This window comes from Lynx rufus, unplaced genomic scaffold, assembly GCF_022079265.1.
Source record: "Lynx rufus isolate CCGP_SWC_20201006 ecotype Redwood Valley unplaced genomic scaffold, mLynRuf1.p SCAF_10, whole genome shotgun sequence".
NCBI lineage: Eukaryota > Metazoa > Chordata > Mammalia > Carnivora > Felidae > Lynx > Lynx rufus.
The window spans coordinates 50,193,443-50,214,107 of record NW_025814824.1 but is presented as its reverse complement, the minus strand read 5'-3'; the positions used below and the strand labels follow the sequence as shown (position 1 = coordinate 50,214,107).

General features: G+C 37.3%; 1 protein-coding gene across 2 annotated transcripts in view; it reads left to right on the top strand.

The window, feature by feature from the left end:
- PLAA (phospholipase A2 activating protein) overlaps positions 1-20,436 on the top strand; it is a 39,910-nt gene extending 19,474 nt beyond the window's left edge. Inside the window, exons 5-14 of one of the 2 annotated variants that reach the window (XM_047065081.1) lie at positions 231-398; positions 864-999; positions 2,746-2,915; positions 7,084-7,241; positions 7,985-8,204; positions 11,209-11,280; positions 14,912-14,980; positions 16,514-16,615; positions 18,206-18,370; positions 19,687-20,436. In XM_047065081.1, the coding sequence (XP_046921037.1) occupies positions 231-398; positions 864-999; positions 2,746-2,915; positions 7,084-7,241; positions 7,985-8,204; positions 11,209-11,280; positions 14,912-14,980; positions 16,514-16,615; positions 18,206-18,370; positions 19,687-20,252 (1,826 nt within the window). In that variant the 3' untranslated portion in view covers positions 20,253-20,436. The remainder of the gene's footprint in view (positions 1-230; positions 399-863; positions 1,000-2,745; positions 2,916-7,083; positions 7,242-7,984; positions 8,205-11,208; positions 11,281-14,911; positions 14,981-16,513; positions 16,616-18,205; positions 18,371-19,686) is intronic. The other variant, XM_047065089.1, reaches the window with a different exon arrangement.
- The last annotated feature ends 229 nt before the right edge of the window (positions 20,437-20,665 follow it).

The window sequence follows — 20,665 nt, the reverse complement described above, 5'->3', positions numbered from 1 at the left end:
GAAGTGGGGCTTATGCTCACCTGAAGCGGGGCTCACGCTCATCTGAAGGGGGTCTTGAGCTCACCCAATTTGGGACTCAAACTGTGATATCGTGACCTGAGCTGAAGTCAGGTGCTTAACAACTGAGCCACCCAGGCACCCTGATGTGTTTTATAATGTTAATTAAATACATAGATCCATCAGTCAAATCATCCATCTTATTGGTTCATATTATTTTTCTTTTCATATAGGGCATGAAGACTGTGTACGAGGTTTAGCAATTTTGAGTGAAACAGAATTTCTTTCCTGTGCAAATGATGCTAGTATTAGAAGGTGGCAAATCACTGGCGAGTGTCTTGAAGTATATTATGGACATACCAACTATATTTATAGCATATCTGTTTTTCCAAATTGTAAAGGTAAGATTAGCATATATCATGTATTTAAAATTCTGTATTGAACCTTGTTCCATCCCATTCTTGAGGTGGGGGTAGGAGGGCTCATTACCGAAATCACTTTACTAACTGTACTTGAATAATTTAGTAGCTATGTTTCATAAGGATCTTCTTGTAAAGGAAGAAATTGTGTGATCATCTTTATATCCATTCACACTTGATGGTTAATGTCAAATAGTTTTGGGTATTTGAGGAAACACTTTGTATAATTTATTGTTGCAAAGTGCATAATATGTAAGGTGTGAAATGTAGAAAATATGATTTTTGAAGTTTTTGTGGTATAAGTAACAAATAAATAAAATGTAAAACTATAATTTTAAAATATTTTGGGTTTAAAAAAGTCATTATGCCTCCCTAGAAAGGTGATATTTATAAATGTACTTAATTTTATTTGTTCAAACTAGTTTTTCCTATATTCATTGATTTTAGATTTTGTGACAACGGCAGAAGACAGATCTCTGAGAATCTGGAAACGTGGGGAATGTGCCCAGACAATCCGACTTCCAGCTCAGTCTATATGGTGCTGCTGTGTTCTAGCCAATGGTGACATTGTGGTTGGTGCGAGGTATTTATATTCTAGTCAGTCAATAAATATCATGTGTCTAGGCCTTTGGTAGGTGTTAAGAGTGCACTGAGATAAGCCATAAGGAATTTAGGTGAATTGGGAGACATTTCAGTACATTTCTGTACTGAAAAAAACAGCATTAGGCATAAGAGCTTTTATACATTAATGGTACATGATACAGTACAAAAGTATTGCTCTGCCAGTTGTGCAGTCAGAACGTCGAATGCAAAAGAAACTGGAGAAGGTAGAGATTAGTGTGGGAAACCTTTATGAAGAAGAGGAAATTTGAACTGAATGTTGAAGAATAATGAGAAAGAAGGGAAATGAGAATTTCTGTCAAAAAAAAAAAAAAAACAACAGTGTAAGTAAAGGTGTGGCAGGACCAGGAAAGTGATTTGTGGGGCAGATGAAGGAAAGTGGTGGAAGACTCATGCTAGGGAGTAGTGGGGGATACTGGTAAGGTGGTAAAGGCAGTAGGGTGGAGCATAACCGTGGACAGCCTTGAATGCCAGGTATCTTTTAGAGTCTGTGCTTGGAGTAAAGGGTTGTAGCTACTGAAGTGACATGAATAGAGCATAACCTGTGAATTATTAACTATGTAGGTTGGATTTAACTAGTGGTGATGGCAGGAAAGCAACTTGGAAAGCAGTTCCGGTAGTAGGGGTGTGATATTATGAAATACTGTCCCCACGGTGCCAATGGACAAGAGGCCAAAATATTAGATATTGCAAAGGAAAGATTGTCAAAAGGAGGATAAAAGAAAACTGTAAAGCTTCAAGCTTTTGGTGATTGCATTAATATAAATGGGGAAAGTGGGAGAATTGGTTAGGTGCAGAAGATGACGACCTCAGTTTTAGATTTCTGAGGTCCGAGTGGTGATGAACCACCCTCAAGCCGGTGGATCTGGCATGGAAGGCAGAAAAGAAAGAAAGGAAAACCTCTAAGGGATGGTGGGTCTAATAAAGCGGAGGTAGTTTACATTTTGGCTGGGTCAAGGGTTGATTTATTGATTTAATTATTTTCCCCCTAAGCATATTTAAAGTTAAAGAAAATAAACAATTTGAAAGGGTAAAGTTCCTGTCAGTCAAAGGTTACATAAGAAACAAAGTTCTCTGTAGAACGGGGCAGGATTAGTGCATTTGAAGGTGGCCAACTTGCCTCTTACCCAAGAATTTAGAAATGGTGGAAGTGAAGTCATGTGCCAAGACTAGAGGTTGGGATTGCCATCTAGTCTAAGGTGAGGCTTTTTTTTCATGAGTGGGATTACATTGCTAGTTAAGGGCATAGGAAACACAGACTGTGTTTCCCAAATGAACAGATACTGAGCATCTGCTATTTTCTAAGCTTTATGTTGGTTATTTGAGCCCTTTGTAAATAAAATAACCCACTACCCTTCTTTATACTCTTGTATCTATGTAATATTGACTTAAATTATATGTTATAGCTCCAGATTTTTATGATGGTAAATATCTAACTTGGAATTCAAAATTGTGTTAGATACATATTTCTCTGTCTTTTCTCAGTGACTTTTCCCTTAAATAATCTTTTTCTACCCTATAGATGGCTTTAGAAAGCAGCATAGGATAGTGTGTGAAGTCAGCAGAGTGCTCTCTCTACTCAGCCATAAATACATAGTAATGTTTCTCATATTCGCAAATACAGATTATTTTTGCTTTGGATCATTCAGGTGGGATAATGTTAATACAATATGGCAGTGACTTCAGATCACTTTGTTTTTCCTTATAGTGATGGTATTATTAGAGTGTTTACGGAATCAGAGGATCGGACAGCAAGTGCTGAGGAAATCAAGGCTTTTGAAAAAGAACTCTCTCAGGCAACCATTGATTCTAAAACCGGTGATTTAGGGGACATTAATGCTGAGCAGCTTCCTGGGAGGGAGCATCTGAATGAACCTGGTAAATATTTCAGTGTATATAGTAGTAAAAAATACTACCCTGTTTGCCTTTGGGAATAATTAGAATGATAAGAAAAACAAGTTTGTTTTGCTAGTCATTAAGTGTTATTCTCATTGCCAGATAGGGATTTTTTAGAACTTTTACACTTAACCACTATGAGAAACCATATTCTTGCTTCTTTCTGTGTCACATTTTGAGCTTAACTCCTTAAAGAAGAATCTTCGTTTTTGTTTTAAATCCATCTCCTGATACCTAGCTCATATATAATAGGTACACAAAAGTCACTTCTTTAATACCTTTTGGTTGATTGGGTTCCCTGAGACACACTGTATAGACTAAAAATAAAAATGAGTTCAAAGAAAGCAGTGTCTCCTTAATGAGTTGGGGATCATTTGAGTTTAAACCAGAGGACAGTAGTTATTTCAAATGAAATCTTGTGTTTGATATATCCCTGATCCATTATATCATTGGTTCTTAGAACCTGGTACATGGACCCCTGGGAATATTGAGATTCCTTCAGGATGTCCTTAAGGTCCAACTAATTTAATAATACTAAGCTGTTATTTGACTTTTCCACTATGTTAACATGGTCTGTGTTAACTTATGGTCCAAAAGCAATGCTGGGTAAAACAAACAAACAAACAAACACAGGCTTCTTAGTACACAAATCAAGGCAGTGACACCAGACTGTTCTGGTAGTTATTGTACTCTTCACTGGCATGCAGTTGTAGTTAAAAAAAAAATGAAAACCATTTGCCCATAAAAATGTGCTTGAGGAAGCATTAACAATTAATTTACTACCTCTCGAGGCTTTATTACATGTCTGTTTTAATATTCTGGTTGACAAAATGTCAACACATCAAGTACTCCCGAGTACCATGGTGTCTCTGGGATAAGTACAAACATTCATTTGCATTGCGGTCTGAACTTTTCATGGAGTGCCATATTTATTCATAGAAGAAGTAACTATGGTTATTTAAGCTTGGGTTTAGGCAAGACTTTTTTTGAAAATTAGCAAAATGACCATGTCACTTTAAGGAAAACAGCTGACAGTATTTATTGCCAAAGATAAAATTCAAAACTCTCAAATGAATATTGAAATTTTGGAAAATTTGTATTTATTACCAGGAGCTTGTAAGATAGACCAGTGCATTTTAGTATTTAATAGAGCCTGAAAAATGCATTGATGGTTGCAGATTCTAAATTGTAACCTTTAAAGACCTACTACTTTGTAGAATATTCACATTTTTCTGAAAAAGCTGTTAAACTAGTCTTTTCTTTTTCAACTATGTTACCTGTATAAGGTTGGATTTTCTTTATGTACTTCAGATAGAACAACAGATTACAACAGATTGAATGCAGAGGCAGGTATGATAATCCAGCTGTCTTCTATTAAGAGAGACAATAAAGAGATTTATAAATACAAAACAATGTCAGTCTTCTCAGTAAGTTTCTAAAGCTATTCTTATTTTTCATATTATTTATTCAATATGTAATCTATTATTGTTTTCCATTAAGTGAATTTTTTTTACTCTTTATTTTTAATTTCAAATCCAATAAGTCAATTCATATAACCTACATTAAAAAAAGTTCTTTGGGCTTCTGAGTAACTTTCATGACTATTATAAGGAGATCTTAAAATCAGAAGTTTGAGAACTAATGTATCGTATTGTCATGTTTTTTTTTTTTTTTTTTTTAAATTTTTTTTTTTCAACGTTTATTTATTTTTGGGACAGAGAGAGACAGAGCATGAACGGGGGAGGGGCAGAGAGAGAGGGAGACACAGAATCAGAAACAGGCTCCAGGCTCTGAGCCATCAGCCCAGAGCCTGACGCGGGGCTCAAACTCCCGGACCGCGAGATCGTGACCTGGCTGAAGTCGGACGCTTAACCGACTGCACCACCCAGGCGCCCCTGTCATGTTTTTAATATTCTTACAATTCTTTGCAAAAATGTAGTCTTTTTGTCACTGTATACACACACACACACACACACACACACACACACACACACACACACACACACATTCAGTAAGTATTTCCTAAGTGCCCAATGTGTGCCAGGCATTGTTCTAAGCTTTGGGGAATACAGCAAATATAAAAGGTTACAAATATCTCTGTTCTTACAAATTTATACTCTATAGGAGACAAATTAAAAAATAAATAAGTAAATATATAAGTATGTCAGATAGTGATAAGTACTGTGGGAAACAAAGCAGGAGTTGGGTGTTTTGTAATTTTAAATACAGTGTTCAGGAAATATATAATATTTGGTATAGCATTAGTTGCTATTATAGATAAACTAAAATCTCACTGACTTAATACAAGAGTTTATTTGTTGCACATTCAAAGTTCACTTGATGACACGGTATATTAGGTATGTTTGGGGAATTTTTATCTGTTTCTGGGGTTTGTTTTATTTTAGAGAGTGTGCACATGAGCGGAGGAGAGGAGCAGAGGGGAAAGAGAGAATCTTAAGTAGCCTCCACACTCTGTGGGAACCCAATGCAGGACTTGATCCCATGACCCTGGGATCGTGACCTGAGCCGAAATCAAGAGTTGGTTGCTCAACCAACTGAGCCACCCAGACACCCCATCTTGAGCATGTTTGTAGAGCAGTTTTTCTCCTTGTGGTCATTTGGGGATGGAAACCACCATCACCATGTAACTTCCAAGGGCTTCTTGGGTAGAGACATTCAGCCATCAGACAGGATAAAAGGGGAGGTTAGAGGAAGATCGACTAGGCCTAGAACTGGCACATAGCACACCCATTCAGATTGCACAGACCATTTCTCAGTAAGTGGCATCTAGACACTGCACCTGGCTGTAGCCACAGCTTCATCTCTACCCTATGGAGTAGGATTGTGAATCTCTGGAGGACAGCTGCCTATTTCTGTTACTGAAGGCTTTGCTGAGAATGTGACGTTCAAGTAAGTTCTTAAGGAGGCAAGAGAGTAAATCTTGCCAACATCTGTGTGAAGAGTGTCATGGGCAGAATTAACAGCCAGTGTAAAGACTCCAGGGCTAAAGTCCGGAGATGGGTTGAGGGGAGAAGTGCAAAGTGAAGACAGAGGGGATGATAGATTTGGCCTTGTACACTACTCCAAGGACTTAGGCCTTGATCAAGAGAGATGGGAAGTCATTGAAAGGTCTCGAACAGAGGAGTGTCAGGGACACTTTAACCTTTGAAAGAATTTTTATGGTTACTGGATTGAATATAGACTGTAGGGAGCCCCAGGGCAGGAGTAGAAGGCCATTAAATCAGTCCAGCCGAGAAACGTTGGTGGCTTGTAGCATTGGGTAGCAATGGAGATAGAATAGATAGTTTTTTTGACCTTTTTTGAAGATGGAACTGATAGAGGGGCACCTGGTTGGCTCAGTCAGTTAAGCATCCAACATCAGCTCAGGCAATCATCAGGTAACCACAGTTAGTGGGTTCGAGCCCTGTGTCGGGCTCTGTGCTGACAGACAGCTCAGAGCCTGGAGACTGCTTCAGATTCTGTGTCCCGCTCTCTCTTCCCCTCCCCTGCTTGTGCTCTGTCTCTCTGTCTTTCAAAAATACATGAATGTTAAAAAATTAAAAAAAAAAAAAAGACAGAAGTGATAGAATTTGCTAAGGGTTTGGCCATGGGATTCAGAGAAAGAGGAATCAGACTCTTCTATACTTTTTGGCCTGAGCAGCTGGAAAAATGGAGAGTTGTTTATTAAAATGAAAGTGTTGTCAGAAAATAGTAATAAAACTTATTTTTAGTGGGCCAGCTACTTTCTAATGGAAATACACCTTTTTTTCTTTCCTTTATTTAATAAAGGTTACTTTTAACCATTACTGTCTTTTGAGACACTTTCCAGTAGAGTAACTTTTTTTTTTTTTTTAGTGTTTGTTTATGTTTTGAGAGAGTGCACACATGAGTGGGGGAGGGGCAGAGAGAAAGGAAGAGAGAATCCCATGCAGGCTGTGTGCTGTCAGTGCAGAGCCTGACATGGGGCTCAAACTCACGAACCATAAGATCTTGATCTGAGGAGCAAAACTAAATCCCAGATGCTTAACTGATGGAGCCTTTTAATAAAATTTCCAGTTAAACCAAATACATAAAGTTAAGATTTTTTAATCTGTGTCTTTCATTTTTACTCTGCTTTTCTACTTTTGATTCTTAACATTTTTATTTTAAGGTACTAGAGAAGGACAGACCCGTCTAATCAAAGATGGGGAGAAAGTCGAAGCCTATCAGTGGAGTGTTAGCGAAGGGAGGTGGATAAAAATTGGTGATGTTGTTGGCTCATCTGGTGCTAATCAGCAAACATCTGGAAAAGTTTTATATGAAGGAAAAGTATGTCAATTTCTACTTTCTAATTACCATTATCTTAAAGCATTAGACAAAGGTTTTCTTTTCCCTTTTCCCCATGCTAATACAATTTTCTTTGGTGTTTTGCCATTTAAAAATACATTTCTCTGGGGAGGCTTCTCTCTTTTCCCTGCCTTGAAATTGACTTTTAAAAAATCTTTTTCCGTATTTGATACATTAGACACTATTTGTCTTTTGGTACTTACTGTGAGTAAACTGTTCCCAACCCTTTTGGATTAGGAGCTTCTGTGCCACCTTCCAGCCAATGCTTTCTGCCTCGTTATATTTAACTTGGCAGGACATGAGGGCCCCTGTGTGGCAGTGCTTATAACACCAGCATGTTTTGCTGAGTGGGACATGGTAACAGCTAATACTTCTGGCCTTGAGATCAACCAGTTGGAAACCTTCCTTTGGCCTTAGAATTTATGTGTAGTTGTAATACATTCCCCTCCTCCATCCCCAGTGAAATACTGACCTTGCAGCATATGCAGATGGTTGCTATCAATCATCACATGCCAAGTGGAAGATTGTAACATTGCACTTTGGAGAAAGTTTAAGGATTATAATTTTATTATAAAATGTTTATATAAATATATTTGTTATAAATCAATATAATATTTATTATAACTTTATAAAATAAAGGACACATAAGATCTGTGATATATATGCCATTAATATGAACAGATAAGTTAGTAATCATTTATCTCCTTTTTGTATTCCTGTTGAAGGAGTTTGATTATGTTTTCTCAATTGATGTCAATGAAGGTGGACCATCGTATAAATTGCCATATAACGTCAGTGATGATCCTTGGTTAACTGCATACAACTTCTTACAGAAGAATGATTTGAATCCCATGTTTTTGGATCAAGTGGCTAAATTTATTATTGATAACACGAAAGGTCAAACCTTAGGACTTGGGAACACCAGTTTTTCAGATCCTTTTACAGGTAAGTTTACGGTTTATATTAAGTCTTCTGTACTTAATTCATTGGTTAATTTTTTTTAAGTGTATTTAAACATCTGTTATCATAAGCTGTTTAAAACGAAGATCCAAGATCTATAGTAGGTTTTTACTTTAAATCATATTTTAAACCTCAAATTATATAGTAATTCTGTGTTTATAGAAACAATTCTATATTGCTCACTTTCAAAAATATAGCCACACTGTAACTAAATAAAATTATGAAACTTCAGTCATTTGAAATGAAAATAAACCTGGAAGTTCCCTTATATAGTGACTCTTTTTAAAAATACCTGTTTTGGGGCGCCTGGGTGGCGCAGTCGGTTAAGCGTCCGACTTCAGCCAGGTCACGATCTCGCGGTCCGTGAGTTCGAGCCCCGCGTCGGGCTCTGGGCTGATGGCTCAGAGCCTGGAGCCTGTTTCCGATTCTGTGTCTCCCTCTCTCTCTGCCCCTCCCCCGTTCATGCTCTGTCTCTCTCTGTCCCAAAAATAAATAAATGTTGAAAAAAAAATTTAAAAAAAAAAAAAATAAAAATACCTGTTTTGGTGAACCTTAGTAAATAGAATTTTTTTTTCCACACAAGGCTAAATTGGTTAGTTGGGCATAAATCTAGGACTGAACTATGGGTAGTTTTTTGTTTTGTGTTTTTTTTTAAATGTTTATTTATGTTTGTTTATTTTTATTTTTGAGAGAGAAAGACAGAGCATGAGCAGGGGAGAGGCAAGAGAGAGAGAAGGAGACACAGAATCCAAAGCAGCCTCCAGGCTCTGAGCTGTCAGCACAGCCTGACATGGGGATTGAACCCATGGACCACAAGATCATGATCTGAACTGAAGTTGGATGCTTAACCAACTGAGCCACCCAGGCACCCCTATTTATTTATTTTTGAAAGAGAGAGTAAGCAAGGTAGGGACAGAGAAAGAGAGAGAGACAGAATCCCAAACAGGCTCCATGGTGTCAGCACAGAGCCTTGACGTGGGGCTCGAACTCACAAACCATGAGATCGTGATCTGAGCTGAAACCAAAGTCAGTCACCTAACCGACTGACCCACCTAGTTGCCGCTGAACTGTGGGTAGTTTTAGTTTACATGTGATTTGTATTCCACATGTTGATTTTTTTTTTTTTTCAACGTTTATTTATTTTTGGGACAGAGAGAGACAGAGCATGAACGGGGGAGGGGCAGAGAGAGAGGGAGACACAGAATCGGAAACAGGCTCCAGGCTCTGAGCCATCAGCCCAGAGCCCGACGCGGGGCTCGAACTCACGGACGGCGAGATCGTGACCTGGCTGAAGTCGGACGCTTAACCGACTGCGCCACCCAGGCGCCCCTCCACATGTTGATTTTTAAGTCGGTTGTTCATAACATAGTATACAGTATCTAAAATGTTATAAATGATATTATGTTCTCAGACCAGTCCATAAATGATAATCCTAGTAGTATTAGTCTGAGTCCTGATTCATAGGAAATGGATTATAATACTAATTGTACTCACCTTAGTTTTGGGTCCCAGGAACTGAGACCATGGTACAGGAGAAAATAAAATGCTTCCTTTTTTCTTAGGTACAAGGGCCAGCTCTAAATAAAATTCTGAAATTAGCACTTTATTGTTAATGTTCTCCTGTTGTCATTTTTCATGTGCTAGTGCTCTTGTTTTATAAAGATTCCATATCCCTTCCTGCACTAAGACCTTATGTAGATCTTTTTTTCTTCTTCTTTCACATATTTCATGCTCCTAAACTATCTCCTCTCCTTCTCGTTCTTTTGCCCACTCACCTAATAAAGCGAATGTCAACCTGCATGTTGACTTAAACAGAATTATCAGACTGACTTGCTACTGAATCTAAATAATGTAACCCCTCCCAGTAGTTGCACTTGACAGGAAAAAAAAAACCTGTGTTTATTGTCTGGGTATTCTGTTGGTGGAATTTCAGACTGTAGTACAAAAGACTGGACACATAATTATAGTCCTGTGTAAGCTGTTTTGTGGAGCAGAAGGCAGAAATTAGAGCAGCTGGCTCCATTTGGAAATCTTAATAACTGTGGTTTTTTTTGCTCTTCTGAAACTATAAGCATCTTTTTATATATATCTTTCACATATATCTTTTTGTAGATGCCTCTGATTAGTTTCCTAGAGATACTAACAAAACATACACTCACACACACCACACATTTGTAAAAGTGTAAGTGGAAATCTCTTTCCTTTGTGTCACTCATCACCTTTCAATTCTCTTCTCCAGTAGGTTGTAAGCTTCAGTGGATACAAGCAATCTTATTCTCTGCTGGATCTGCGCTATTTGACACATGAGTTAATGAACTCAGGGGTTCTTTAAAAGATTACCATTTGATGACTGTGGTTCTGTTAGCAACAGGAACAGTGGGAATTCTAGTGAATTTGTATAGGAACAGCAACTGATTATATGTGTATATTATTTAGGTTAGAGACCACCTGTAATTTCTCCTTTTATATTTGAATTTTTAGTGATTTTAATATTTAAGTGCACAAGCTAAGATATAATACAGCAATAAAGACAAAACTTGGAGAATCACTGAAATGTTAATTTCTTAGTAGTCTTTTCCTACTGTAAGGCTTCTAATTTGTTATTCTGTCATGTGATGGCTTTGCTCTTTTGTTTTTTCTCCAAGCTTAGAGTCCTCTAATGTAAGCACTGTGCCGTTTTTGAGATTCAAAATTCTGGCTTGGGGAGCCTGAGTGGCTCAGTCGATTAAGCGTCCGACTTCAGCTCAGGTCATGATCTCACAGTTTATGAGTTCGAGCCCCGCATTGGGCTCTGTGCTAACAGCTCAGAGCCTTCATGAAGCCTTCTTCGGATTCTGCATCTCTCTGTCTCTCTGTCTCTGTCTCTCTCTCTCTCTCTCTGCCCCCCCTGCTCACACTCTGTCTCTCTCAAAAATGAATAAACGTTAAAAATTTTTTTTCTTTTTTAAATTCTGTCATACTTCAGCTTTTCCTTTGTTTGCACGCACAGGTGGTGGTCGGTATGTTCCAGGGTCTTCATCAGGATCTGCTAACTCGCTGCCTGCGGCAGATCCTTTTACAGGTGGGATGCAGTTTCAATAAGTACATCTTTTTTCACTTACTGTGTAACATTTTGCATTGTATGGCTTTACATTTTGGAGATATCATCCAATTATTAATAATTCCCTTATCTATATTTCTAATTTTGATGGATCTCCTTTTCTTTAACTTCTAATTTTTGCCTTTTCCTGGAGTATTTTGTAGTTTTCCTCATGACTTTTAAATAGCATATTATTAGAACTCATCGTTTTCTCCAGTGGTCCTTCCTGCAAGGAGAGCAAGAGTCAGTAAGGGCATAGGTTTTAGAGTCAGATAGACCTTGGTTCAAAATCTGGCTCTACCACTTACTTGCTATGAGAAGTTGGCAAGTTGCTTAACCTGTCTGAGCCTATTTTTTTTATCTGTGAAATTAGATAATAGGGGAACCCACCAACCAAGACACAGCATGATTGCTATTACTGGCGAGATCCTACCGATCACAAGCCAAGAAGGAGCCATGTGAGTCCCTGATATTGGATGGAGCGGTGCAGTCAAGAAGTCTGTCTGGGCATATTTTGCCTTAGCAAATGAAGGAGACAGTCCACCCAGCTACCCAGGATTAGTCTTCTAATCTGTTATTAATGGCCTTCGTGATGCCCTGGAAGTGTTGGTGTATCTCTTCAAAGTGACTTTATTTACCAAGGTATGCATGCCTCAGCATCAACACTACTGGGAAAATAATTGCCAAACTTGGACTTAAGTGCAGCTGAAGAAGTCTCTGTTTTCAGAACAGCTTTTGATATATTTTATGAAGCTGTGGTTGGATCTTCAGCCAGAGTTCCTGGACAATAGACCAAATTTGGGAAGAGATCCTTGGCATTTATGGTATCCACTGGCCTTGCCAAGATACAGTCCTGTCTAAACCATAAATTGGAGCAGCACACAACCTTTGATCACTGTCATGAATTTGTGAATCGCTGTCAGTGAGCTTCTTCTCTCCAGTGAATGAATTGGTGGCCCAGTTGCACGTAGCTGCACCCTGTGCATTGATAACCAGTATACTGCACTAACCACCTATCAAGATCAAGCTAAATGTTGTGATGGCACAGTGGCTGTTAAGGAAATCTTTGATGACATAATGCAATTTGAAAAAGTAGTAACGATCTGAAGCGTAGATAAGATGATGACTTATTCAGACATAGTGATGCCCTAAAACTTAGAACATCATAGTTCCCGGATCTCATTAGCAGCTTTTTCTTGGAACAGAAAGAACATACCAAGCTTCGAACAATACCAACAAAATCAAGAGAATTCCTGGGGCCATCATAGCTGGAGTATGTCTCACTGTTGCATAATGTCAGTAACTCAGAAGATGCAGTGATTATGGAAATATGCAAGATAGCATACTAAACATCCAAGAGAATTATGGAATTAGGATAACTGAACCACACTATTATAAAAAATAGATAACCATATTGAGATGTTAGGGAAATGAAATGGTATGGTACATGTAAAGTGTTTAGCAGAATGCCTGGACTGTATTTAAGCCCTCGGTAGATTTTAGTATACATTCCTCCAATTTTACCAGTAGCACTGGGGCCAAGACTTTTCCCCATCTAGCTTATGACTTAAGGTCAGTCTTGATTCTCTTTTTTTTTTTTCCCCCTTATTTATGTGGTTCCCAAACTTCTAATGTCAATTAGAATCATCTGGGATGCTTGTTTAAATTATCAAAAGGTCCTTCACACAGAGATATTCTGTATACTAGATTGGTGAGCAGGTTAAAAATACTCATGCCCTGATCCCTCACCTATGGATTCTGATTAAATGTTCTTTGCTGTGGTTTGCTATTAAGTAATTTCAAAAGCTCCCTGTCAGTTTCTACAGTGAAGCCAGTTTGGAGAACCACTAGGCTGTTATGGGTGGACCCTGAAAATCTACATATTGAATAGGTGACTCCTTCAGGTTGTTGGAGAACCACATTTAGAAAAGTGTAGGATTGGGATGCCTGGGTGGCTCAGTCAGTTAAGCGTCTAACTTGTGATTTTGGCTCAGGTCATGATCTCAGGGTCATGAAATTTAGCCCTGTGTTGGGCTCCACAGTGGATGTGGAGTCTGCTTGAGATTCTCTCACTCTCCCTCTACCCCTGCCCCCTACTTGCATACTCATTCTCTCTAAAAATAAATGAATAATAATAATAACAAGTGTAGATTTACTTTGCCTCATAATTAATGCCTTGGGCAAGTTATTTAGCCTTTTTGTAAAATATTGTTAATAATAATAGTACCTAATTAATATTTAAATGCATATATAAACATAAGATGCTTAGCATGCTAGCTAGCATATTAGTAAAAACTCAAAGCCTCTTATTCTGTGTTCTTCATTATTTTAATTAATCTATTTACATCTGCAGTTTTTGTTTTTCATTTTTTGTTTTGTTTGCTTTTCTGTATGTATTACACCCATTGTACCAACTCCTAGATATTAAATTTGGAGGGGTTAGAACAGTAGCTTATCTTTATTCATCCTATAAAGGCTGACCCAGGACTCTGAACATCTTCAAATCCTGCTGATTCTTTCTCTACATTTGTTTCTCATGTTCCTTTCTTTGTATTTTCAATGAGACATCCACAAGTAGGATCTCAGATGTGCGACAGAGCTATTTTCATACCATCTCTAAATCTTATACAGTCTGTTTTTTGCTTATGTGCTAGTTAATCCTCTGTCTCTATTTCAGTAGGATGGTGTTCACATTTATTTTTTTTTCTTATTTTTGTTTTTTTAAGATTTTCTTTTTGAGTAATCTCTACATCCAATGTGGGGCTCAAATTTACAACCCAAGATCAAGAGTTGCATGCTCTACCAACTGAGCCAGCCAGGTGCCCCACATTCACATTTCATTATGGAAACCTTGTAATTTCTTCTCTCCAATCCACTAATGCTTTTTCACTTCATTAGCTTCTGTAATTATAATGTATAAGGCATCTAATGTTTACTTTGTAACTTGAGAATTTTAAGTCTCACAATTATTGGCACCAACTATATGTCAGGTACTGTTCTCAACATTTTTCTGTATTAAATTTACAGCCCATTTATTATATATATAAAGATACCATTCTGGGGTGCCTGGGTAGCTCAGTCGGCTAAGAGTCGGACTTTGGCTCAGGTCATGATCTCATGGTCCATGAGTTCAAGCCCTGCATCGGGCTCTGTGCTGACAGCTCAGAGTGTGGAGCCTGCTTCAAATTCTGTGTCTCCCTCTCTGCCCCTCCCCCACGCAAGCTCTGTCTCTCTTTCTCTCTCTCAAAAAAATAAACATTAAAAAATTTAAAAAGAAAGTGGCGCCTGGGTGGCTCAATTGGTTGAGCGTCCGACTTCAGCTCAGGTCATGATCTCACAGTCTGTGAGTTCGAGCCCCGCGGTCAGACTCTGTGCTGACAGCTCAGAGCCTGGAGCCTGCTTCAGATTCTGTGTCTCCCTCTCTCTCTGATCCTCCCCCGTTCATGCTCTCTCTGTCTCAAAAATAAATAAACATTAAAAAAAAAATTTAAAAAAGATGCCATTCTAAGGTGTGACTCCTAATGACAGTAAGTTATCGTGTGTAGAGAGCAACATTTTGAACTTTATAATTTGCAGTTACCTTTGCTTACTAGATGTATTAATTGCATTTTAGGCAGTGGTCGTTATGTGCCAGGGTCTGCCAGTATGGGGACTACCATGGCTGGAGCTGATCCATTTACAGGTACATACTTTTCATTTCCTTTTCTTCTTCCCTTTTGTTGCTAGAGAACTTTTCATATAGTAGATCAAGACCAAACTTCTTGACCTGGCTTTTAGAGCGTTCTCAGAATTGTGTCATAGTGCATATTTAACTCACGTAGGAAACTTTAAAAAAGTACTTCAACCTCATCCCCAGAGATGGTCACTTGGTCTGTTACTGCTGTGTGTTGGGGCCTTGGCAAGGGTAGTTTTTATAATCTTATGTGATTCTAATGTGTGGCCAGGATTGAAAACTGCTATTCTGCTCTTATAGGTCGGGTTTTCTCAGTACCCTTATAAAAACTGAGCTTATTCCTCTCTCTCTTTTGTTTGTTCTTAATGTATTGAGAATTTTAGTCACTATGCTAAATATTATTCTGCTTAACAGGACTTACAAAACAAATCTGATTTTGTGATTTAGGCCTATGCTTAGGCTATGCTATCTCCTAAGCAATTAATTTTTCTTTTTATTCTTAGTATCTAGCCCAGAGTCTGACACATCTTACTTGTTCATCATTGTTGAATATAGGCAGACCTGCTTTCCTTTGTAAGGGCTGCTAGTAAAATGCAGAACTAAACTGTAAACCTCTTGCAAGTTTGACAGCTCTCTTTGACATATATTTTCCCCTACTTGTTATTTTCTACAAGAGAATAATATATGTATGACACATATGTTCTTGACCATAATAAAATGTATACTTATAAACCCGGCACTCTACTTAAGAACTAACTTGGTATATGATTTTTGTAAACTATTTTTTCATTGCAAAAGTAACACTGGCTGGTAGTTTTGAAGTAGATCATAGTGGACAAGAATGCTTCAATTCAGATCTCAATTTCACTACTTTCTACCTGTTTTACTATGAGCCAATTACTCTGTTTCTGTGCCTCTGTTTTTCTCATTTGTAAAGTTGAAGTAATATCTACCTCTTGGAGTTGTTAAGAGCTTAAAATGACAATATATGTAAATCACTTTATACAGAATAAATGCTTAGTAATTGTCAGCTGTACCTATTGCATTATAAAAGAGTCTAAAGTTAACAGTGCTGGGTGGCTCAGTTAAGTGTCTGACTCTTGATTTCAGCTCAGGTCATGATCCCAGGGTCATGAGATCGAGCCCCGTGTTGGGCTCCATGCTGAGCGTGGAGCCTGCTTGAGATTCTGTCTCTTTCCCCCTCTGCTCTTCTTTGCGCATGCTCTCTCTCTCTTTAAAAAAAAAAATTAATTAAATTAAAAAAAACTTTTAAAGTATGAGAGATGTAGAGAATATGAAATGGAGAGGCTTTGTTTTACATTTAAGCTCCCATTCCAGAAACTAAAATTTATTATATCAACAAATATAAATAGTATATAAAATCTTACGATTTTTCTTTCTTTTTTCTGAAGTGCTTGTTTTATTGCATGCACTGAATAGTTATGTATCTCAATAATTGTAAAAACAAAGTCATAGAGTTAGAAAAAAATCTCATTTTTGATTATTCTTTATGTTTTTCATCATCGTTTGTTCTGTGAATAGGCAATAGTGCCTACCGATCAGCTGCATCTAAGACGGTGAATATTTATTTCCCTAAAAAAGAGGCTGTCACTTTTGACCAGGCAAACCCTACACAAATATTAGGTAAGTGCATTTTAATTAAAAAGTTTTTTCACATATCCATAGACTTCTGTGTAGTGCAGTCAAGGCTGTTCTCCTCACATGAGATAGGAACTGGGTGCTTACATGACAGAGACTTCTGTTATTACACCACTGTGTCTACTACAAATACGCAGTCTCATAATGGATGCTTAATACTTGTAAGATGCCTGATACAAATATGAGGTTAATGCTTTATGATGCTTTTATTGATAAAAAAAACTAAAGGGGAAATCTAAATCCCATCCCCTAAGCTCTTAATGTTTTCAGGAAAAGAAAATAATGAAAATGAATGAGTAAAGCACTTAAAAATGAAGATTATGCCTTTAAAAAATTAGTGGCCTTTAGAAATCATAATAAAAGGCTGTTCAGATTGCCCATTAAAAATGAAACTGCCAGCTGACTTTGATAGCTTTTTCTGTTAACTCATTTCTCTCAAAATAAAATGGCAGGTGGCTTTGGACTAAATACTACTAGCTCTGTTTGCCATTACTACCTCATGAGAATTAATTGAGATAAGATAACATATATATCTCAGTATAAGATATGGGTGTTTTGATCAGAATTAACTTTCATACTACCTGTATAAAAATCATTAGTAAGTACTTTCTTACTTATTTTGAACAATACACATTCTCTTCCTTTTGCATCCCTTAAATAAACTTTGTTTTCAATATTCTGTTAGTGTTAAAATTTTTAATGCCAAAGGAAAGTGAAAGAGGTCAAGTTTCCAGTTATGATTGATAAAAATCTGTAAATTTGGACAATTTAAGCTTTTTGTGATGGGAACTTGAGCTTTTTTATTCTTTATAAGATTTTTGATGGGATGCCTGGTTGGCTCAGTTGGTAGAACATGAGACTCTTGATCTCATGGTGATGAGTTCAAGCCCTCTGTTGGGAATAGAAATTACCGAAAAAGAAAAAAAAAAAAAAAAATCTTGAGGAAGCAGTGTTGGATGACTCAAAGTAGCATTAGTGATGACAAGGATGCTAATATTGAAGATGCAGGTAAAGGGCTTAAAAAAATTGTTTCATGAAATGTAAATATGGTGACAAAAGGCAGTATTTGCATTAAAGAGGTTTTTAAAGTAATGTCAAATATGCATATGGAACTAAGTCAATAAATTAAATATTATACACAGACATTTAACTCTTCAGTTATTTCATTGACAATCATAGAAGTAACATAAGTTGGCCAAAAGTTGTTATAAATTTTTCTTTGAGAATATAGAGGATTGACTTATAGTTGGTTATAAGGATGATACTGCTTTGAAAGCCAAAATGGTTACAAGTATCTACTTTAAAACTCACTTGAAGCAGAAAGCCTCATAAGATCTTAGAAAATAATAAGTAAAATAAAAATCACCACAGTAACCTTTCATTTTTCTGTAATGGGCTCAACTTAAAAATACTCCCAGGCCTTACCCTTATTTGACGGTCTTTGATAATTGCCATGAAAAGTCTCACCTCCCCATGGTGTGTGGTAGAATTCTCTTATAGAAAATTTTGGCACTTTTGTATTACATCTGGCTAATTACAGTTAGAGAATTTTCAAAGTCTGGGTTTGTGTTCTAGGTAAACTGAAGGAACTTAATGGAGCTGCATCTGAAGAGAAGAAGTTAACGGAGGATGACTTGATACTTCTTGAAAAGATACTGTCTCTGATATGTAATAATTCTTCAGAAAAACCCACAGCCCAGCAACTTCAGATTCTGTGGAAAGCTATTTACTGGCCTGAAGGTATGGAAACGGTCTTTAAAATGTAATTAGAGGGGTGCCTGGGTGGCTCAGTCAGTTAAGCCTCCAACTTTGGCTCAGCTCATGATCGCACGGTCCGTGGGTTCGAGACCTGCATCGGGCTCTGTGCTGACAGCTCAGAGCCTACAGCCTGACTAAGATGCTGTGTCTCCCTCTCTCTCTGTTCCTCCCCCGCTCACGCTCTGTCTCCGTCTCTCAAAAATGAACAAAAAAGCACTAAAAACATTTTTTTAAATGTAATTAGAAAACAAAGTATGTCTGTTCATTTCTGTCAGTATTACTGGTGTTTCCAGATTGAGTAAAAGTTACCCTGGGTACTTGTTATTCACATTGTGAGAAACTTCACAAAAAGGACTCACCACACCCCTGTAATTCAGTCTTGATTTGTCACATGCCTTATGAGAATCTGAAAGGAACGGCATGTACCGTGGCATGTACCATTTCGTATACTATTTCAGAGCATCTGTGGATTCCGGCAAGCCATCCAAGAGATGTTTTGTGACCTATTAACCCCAGGCTACAAACCTTTGCTATAATTTTGTTTTAACTCACTTAATACCTTTTAAATTCCAAAAGTGTCCTCTCCCTTATTATTTTTTCATGCTGTTGATTAGAGAAGAAAAATAATTTGTCCCACAAAATATCCATATTTTGGATTTGGGGTTTACTTAATGTGTTCCACTATCTCTGTAGTTCCTGCTAGACATAATTAGATCCTGGTTCAATAGTTTTTTTTTTTTTTTAAGTGAATATCCTTTATAAATGATGCCACATACTATCTTTATATCATAGGGCATATAATTTTTGGATTCCTTATTTTTAGTGATGTTAAGAAGATTATTGAGTGGCTACATTCAGATGGTGTCTGCCCAGTCTTTTGAATGTAAAGCTCTCCACCAATCTGTAAACATGCTATTAGCATTTGTCAACTGGAATTCTGTAAAAAGCTTTTCTTCTTCAACTCTTTGGTCTTGTAGGATTTTTTAAAGCATCCTACATTACACGATTCATTCCACAAGGATATATTGAGTACTCCATATGTGTCAGGCTGTTTGATAGCCCATTTAAATTATTTTTAAAGTGTACGTGATCTCATAGCAATAAATCCAGTCCCTATAAAAATGAAAAATCAGTTAACACAAGTTTTAGAAATATATATATTACATAAAGCACGCACATGGCTTTTAACATTTTCTAAAATGAGCATGTGTTAATGAAATAAGATTCTGAAAATTGAGTAACAGTCATAGGAATTTTCTGGGGTTTTATAAACATTAATGAATTTTTCTTTTTAACAGATATTGTCTTTCCTGCACTTGACATTCTTCGGTTGTCAATTAAACATCCCAGCGTGAACGAGAACTTCTGCAACGAAAAGGAAGGGGCTCAGTTCAGCAGTCATCTTATCAGTCTTCTGAACCCTAAAGGAAAGCCGGCAAACCAGCTGCTTGCTCTGAGGACTTTTTGCAATTGTTTTGTTGGCCAGGCAGGACAAAAGCTCATGATGTCCCAAAGGGAATCTCTAATGTCACATGCAATAGAACTGAAATCAGGGAGCAATAAGAACATTCACATTGCTCTGGCTACCTTGACCCTGAACTATTCTGTTTGTTTTCATAAAGACCATAACATTGAAGGGAAAGCTCAGTGCTTGTCAGTAATTAGCACAGTCTTGGAAGTTGTACAAGACCTCGAAGCCACTTTTAGACTCCTTGTGGCTCTTGGGACACTTATCAGTGACGATTTAAATGCTGTACAGTTAGCCAAGTCTTTAGGTGTTGATTCTCAAATAAAAAAGTATGCCTCAGTATCAGAACCAGCTAAAGTAAGTGAATGCTGTAGACTTATCCTAAATTTACTGTAACAATGGGGACGGGAACTGAGATTTTAAATTGATTAGTGGTTTTTTCCCTCACGTTTTACATGACTGATTACAGATGTTAAAAAAAAAAAAAAAGGATGCTGTGGAATAAGTAAAATTTCAGATCTTGTAAAGTGGGGGAGGGTAAGAGGAGACAAAGAAGAAATAAAATTTTTGCACTGATGAACTGTGAGATTTTCCTGTGTGATGTGGGTAAGTTTTCAGGAGTTTAGAAACAAATTAAGAATGAGCTAAAATCAACAACAATGCAACTATTACAGTGGCATAATGTACATACCTCTGCTGCATGAAAGAAGATAAGAGCTTTTATTTATATAATTTACTCTTGCTACTTATATAATACCCCCAAACTGTTTTACTTGTTGGTGATTGTCTTTTATTTAATTTCTGCTCTA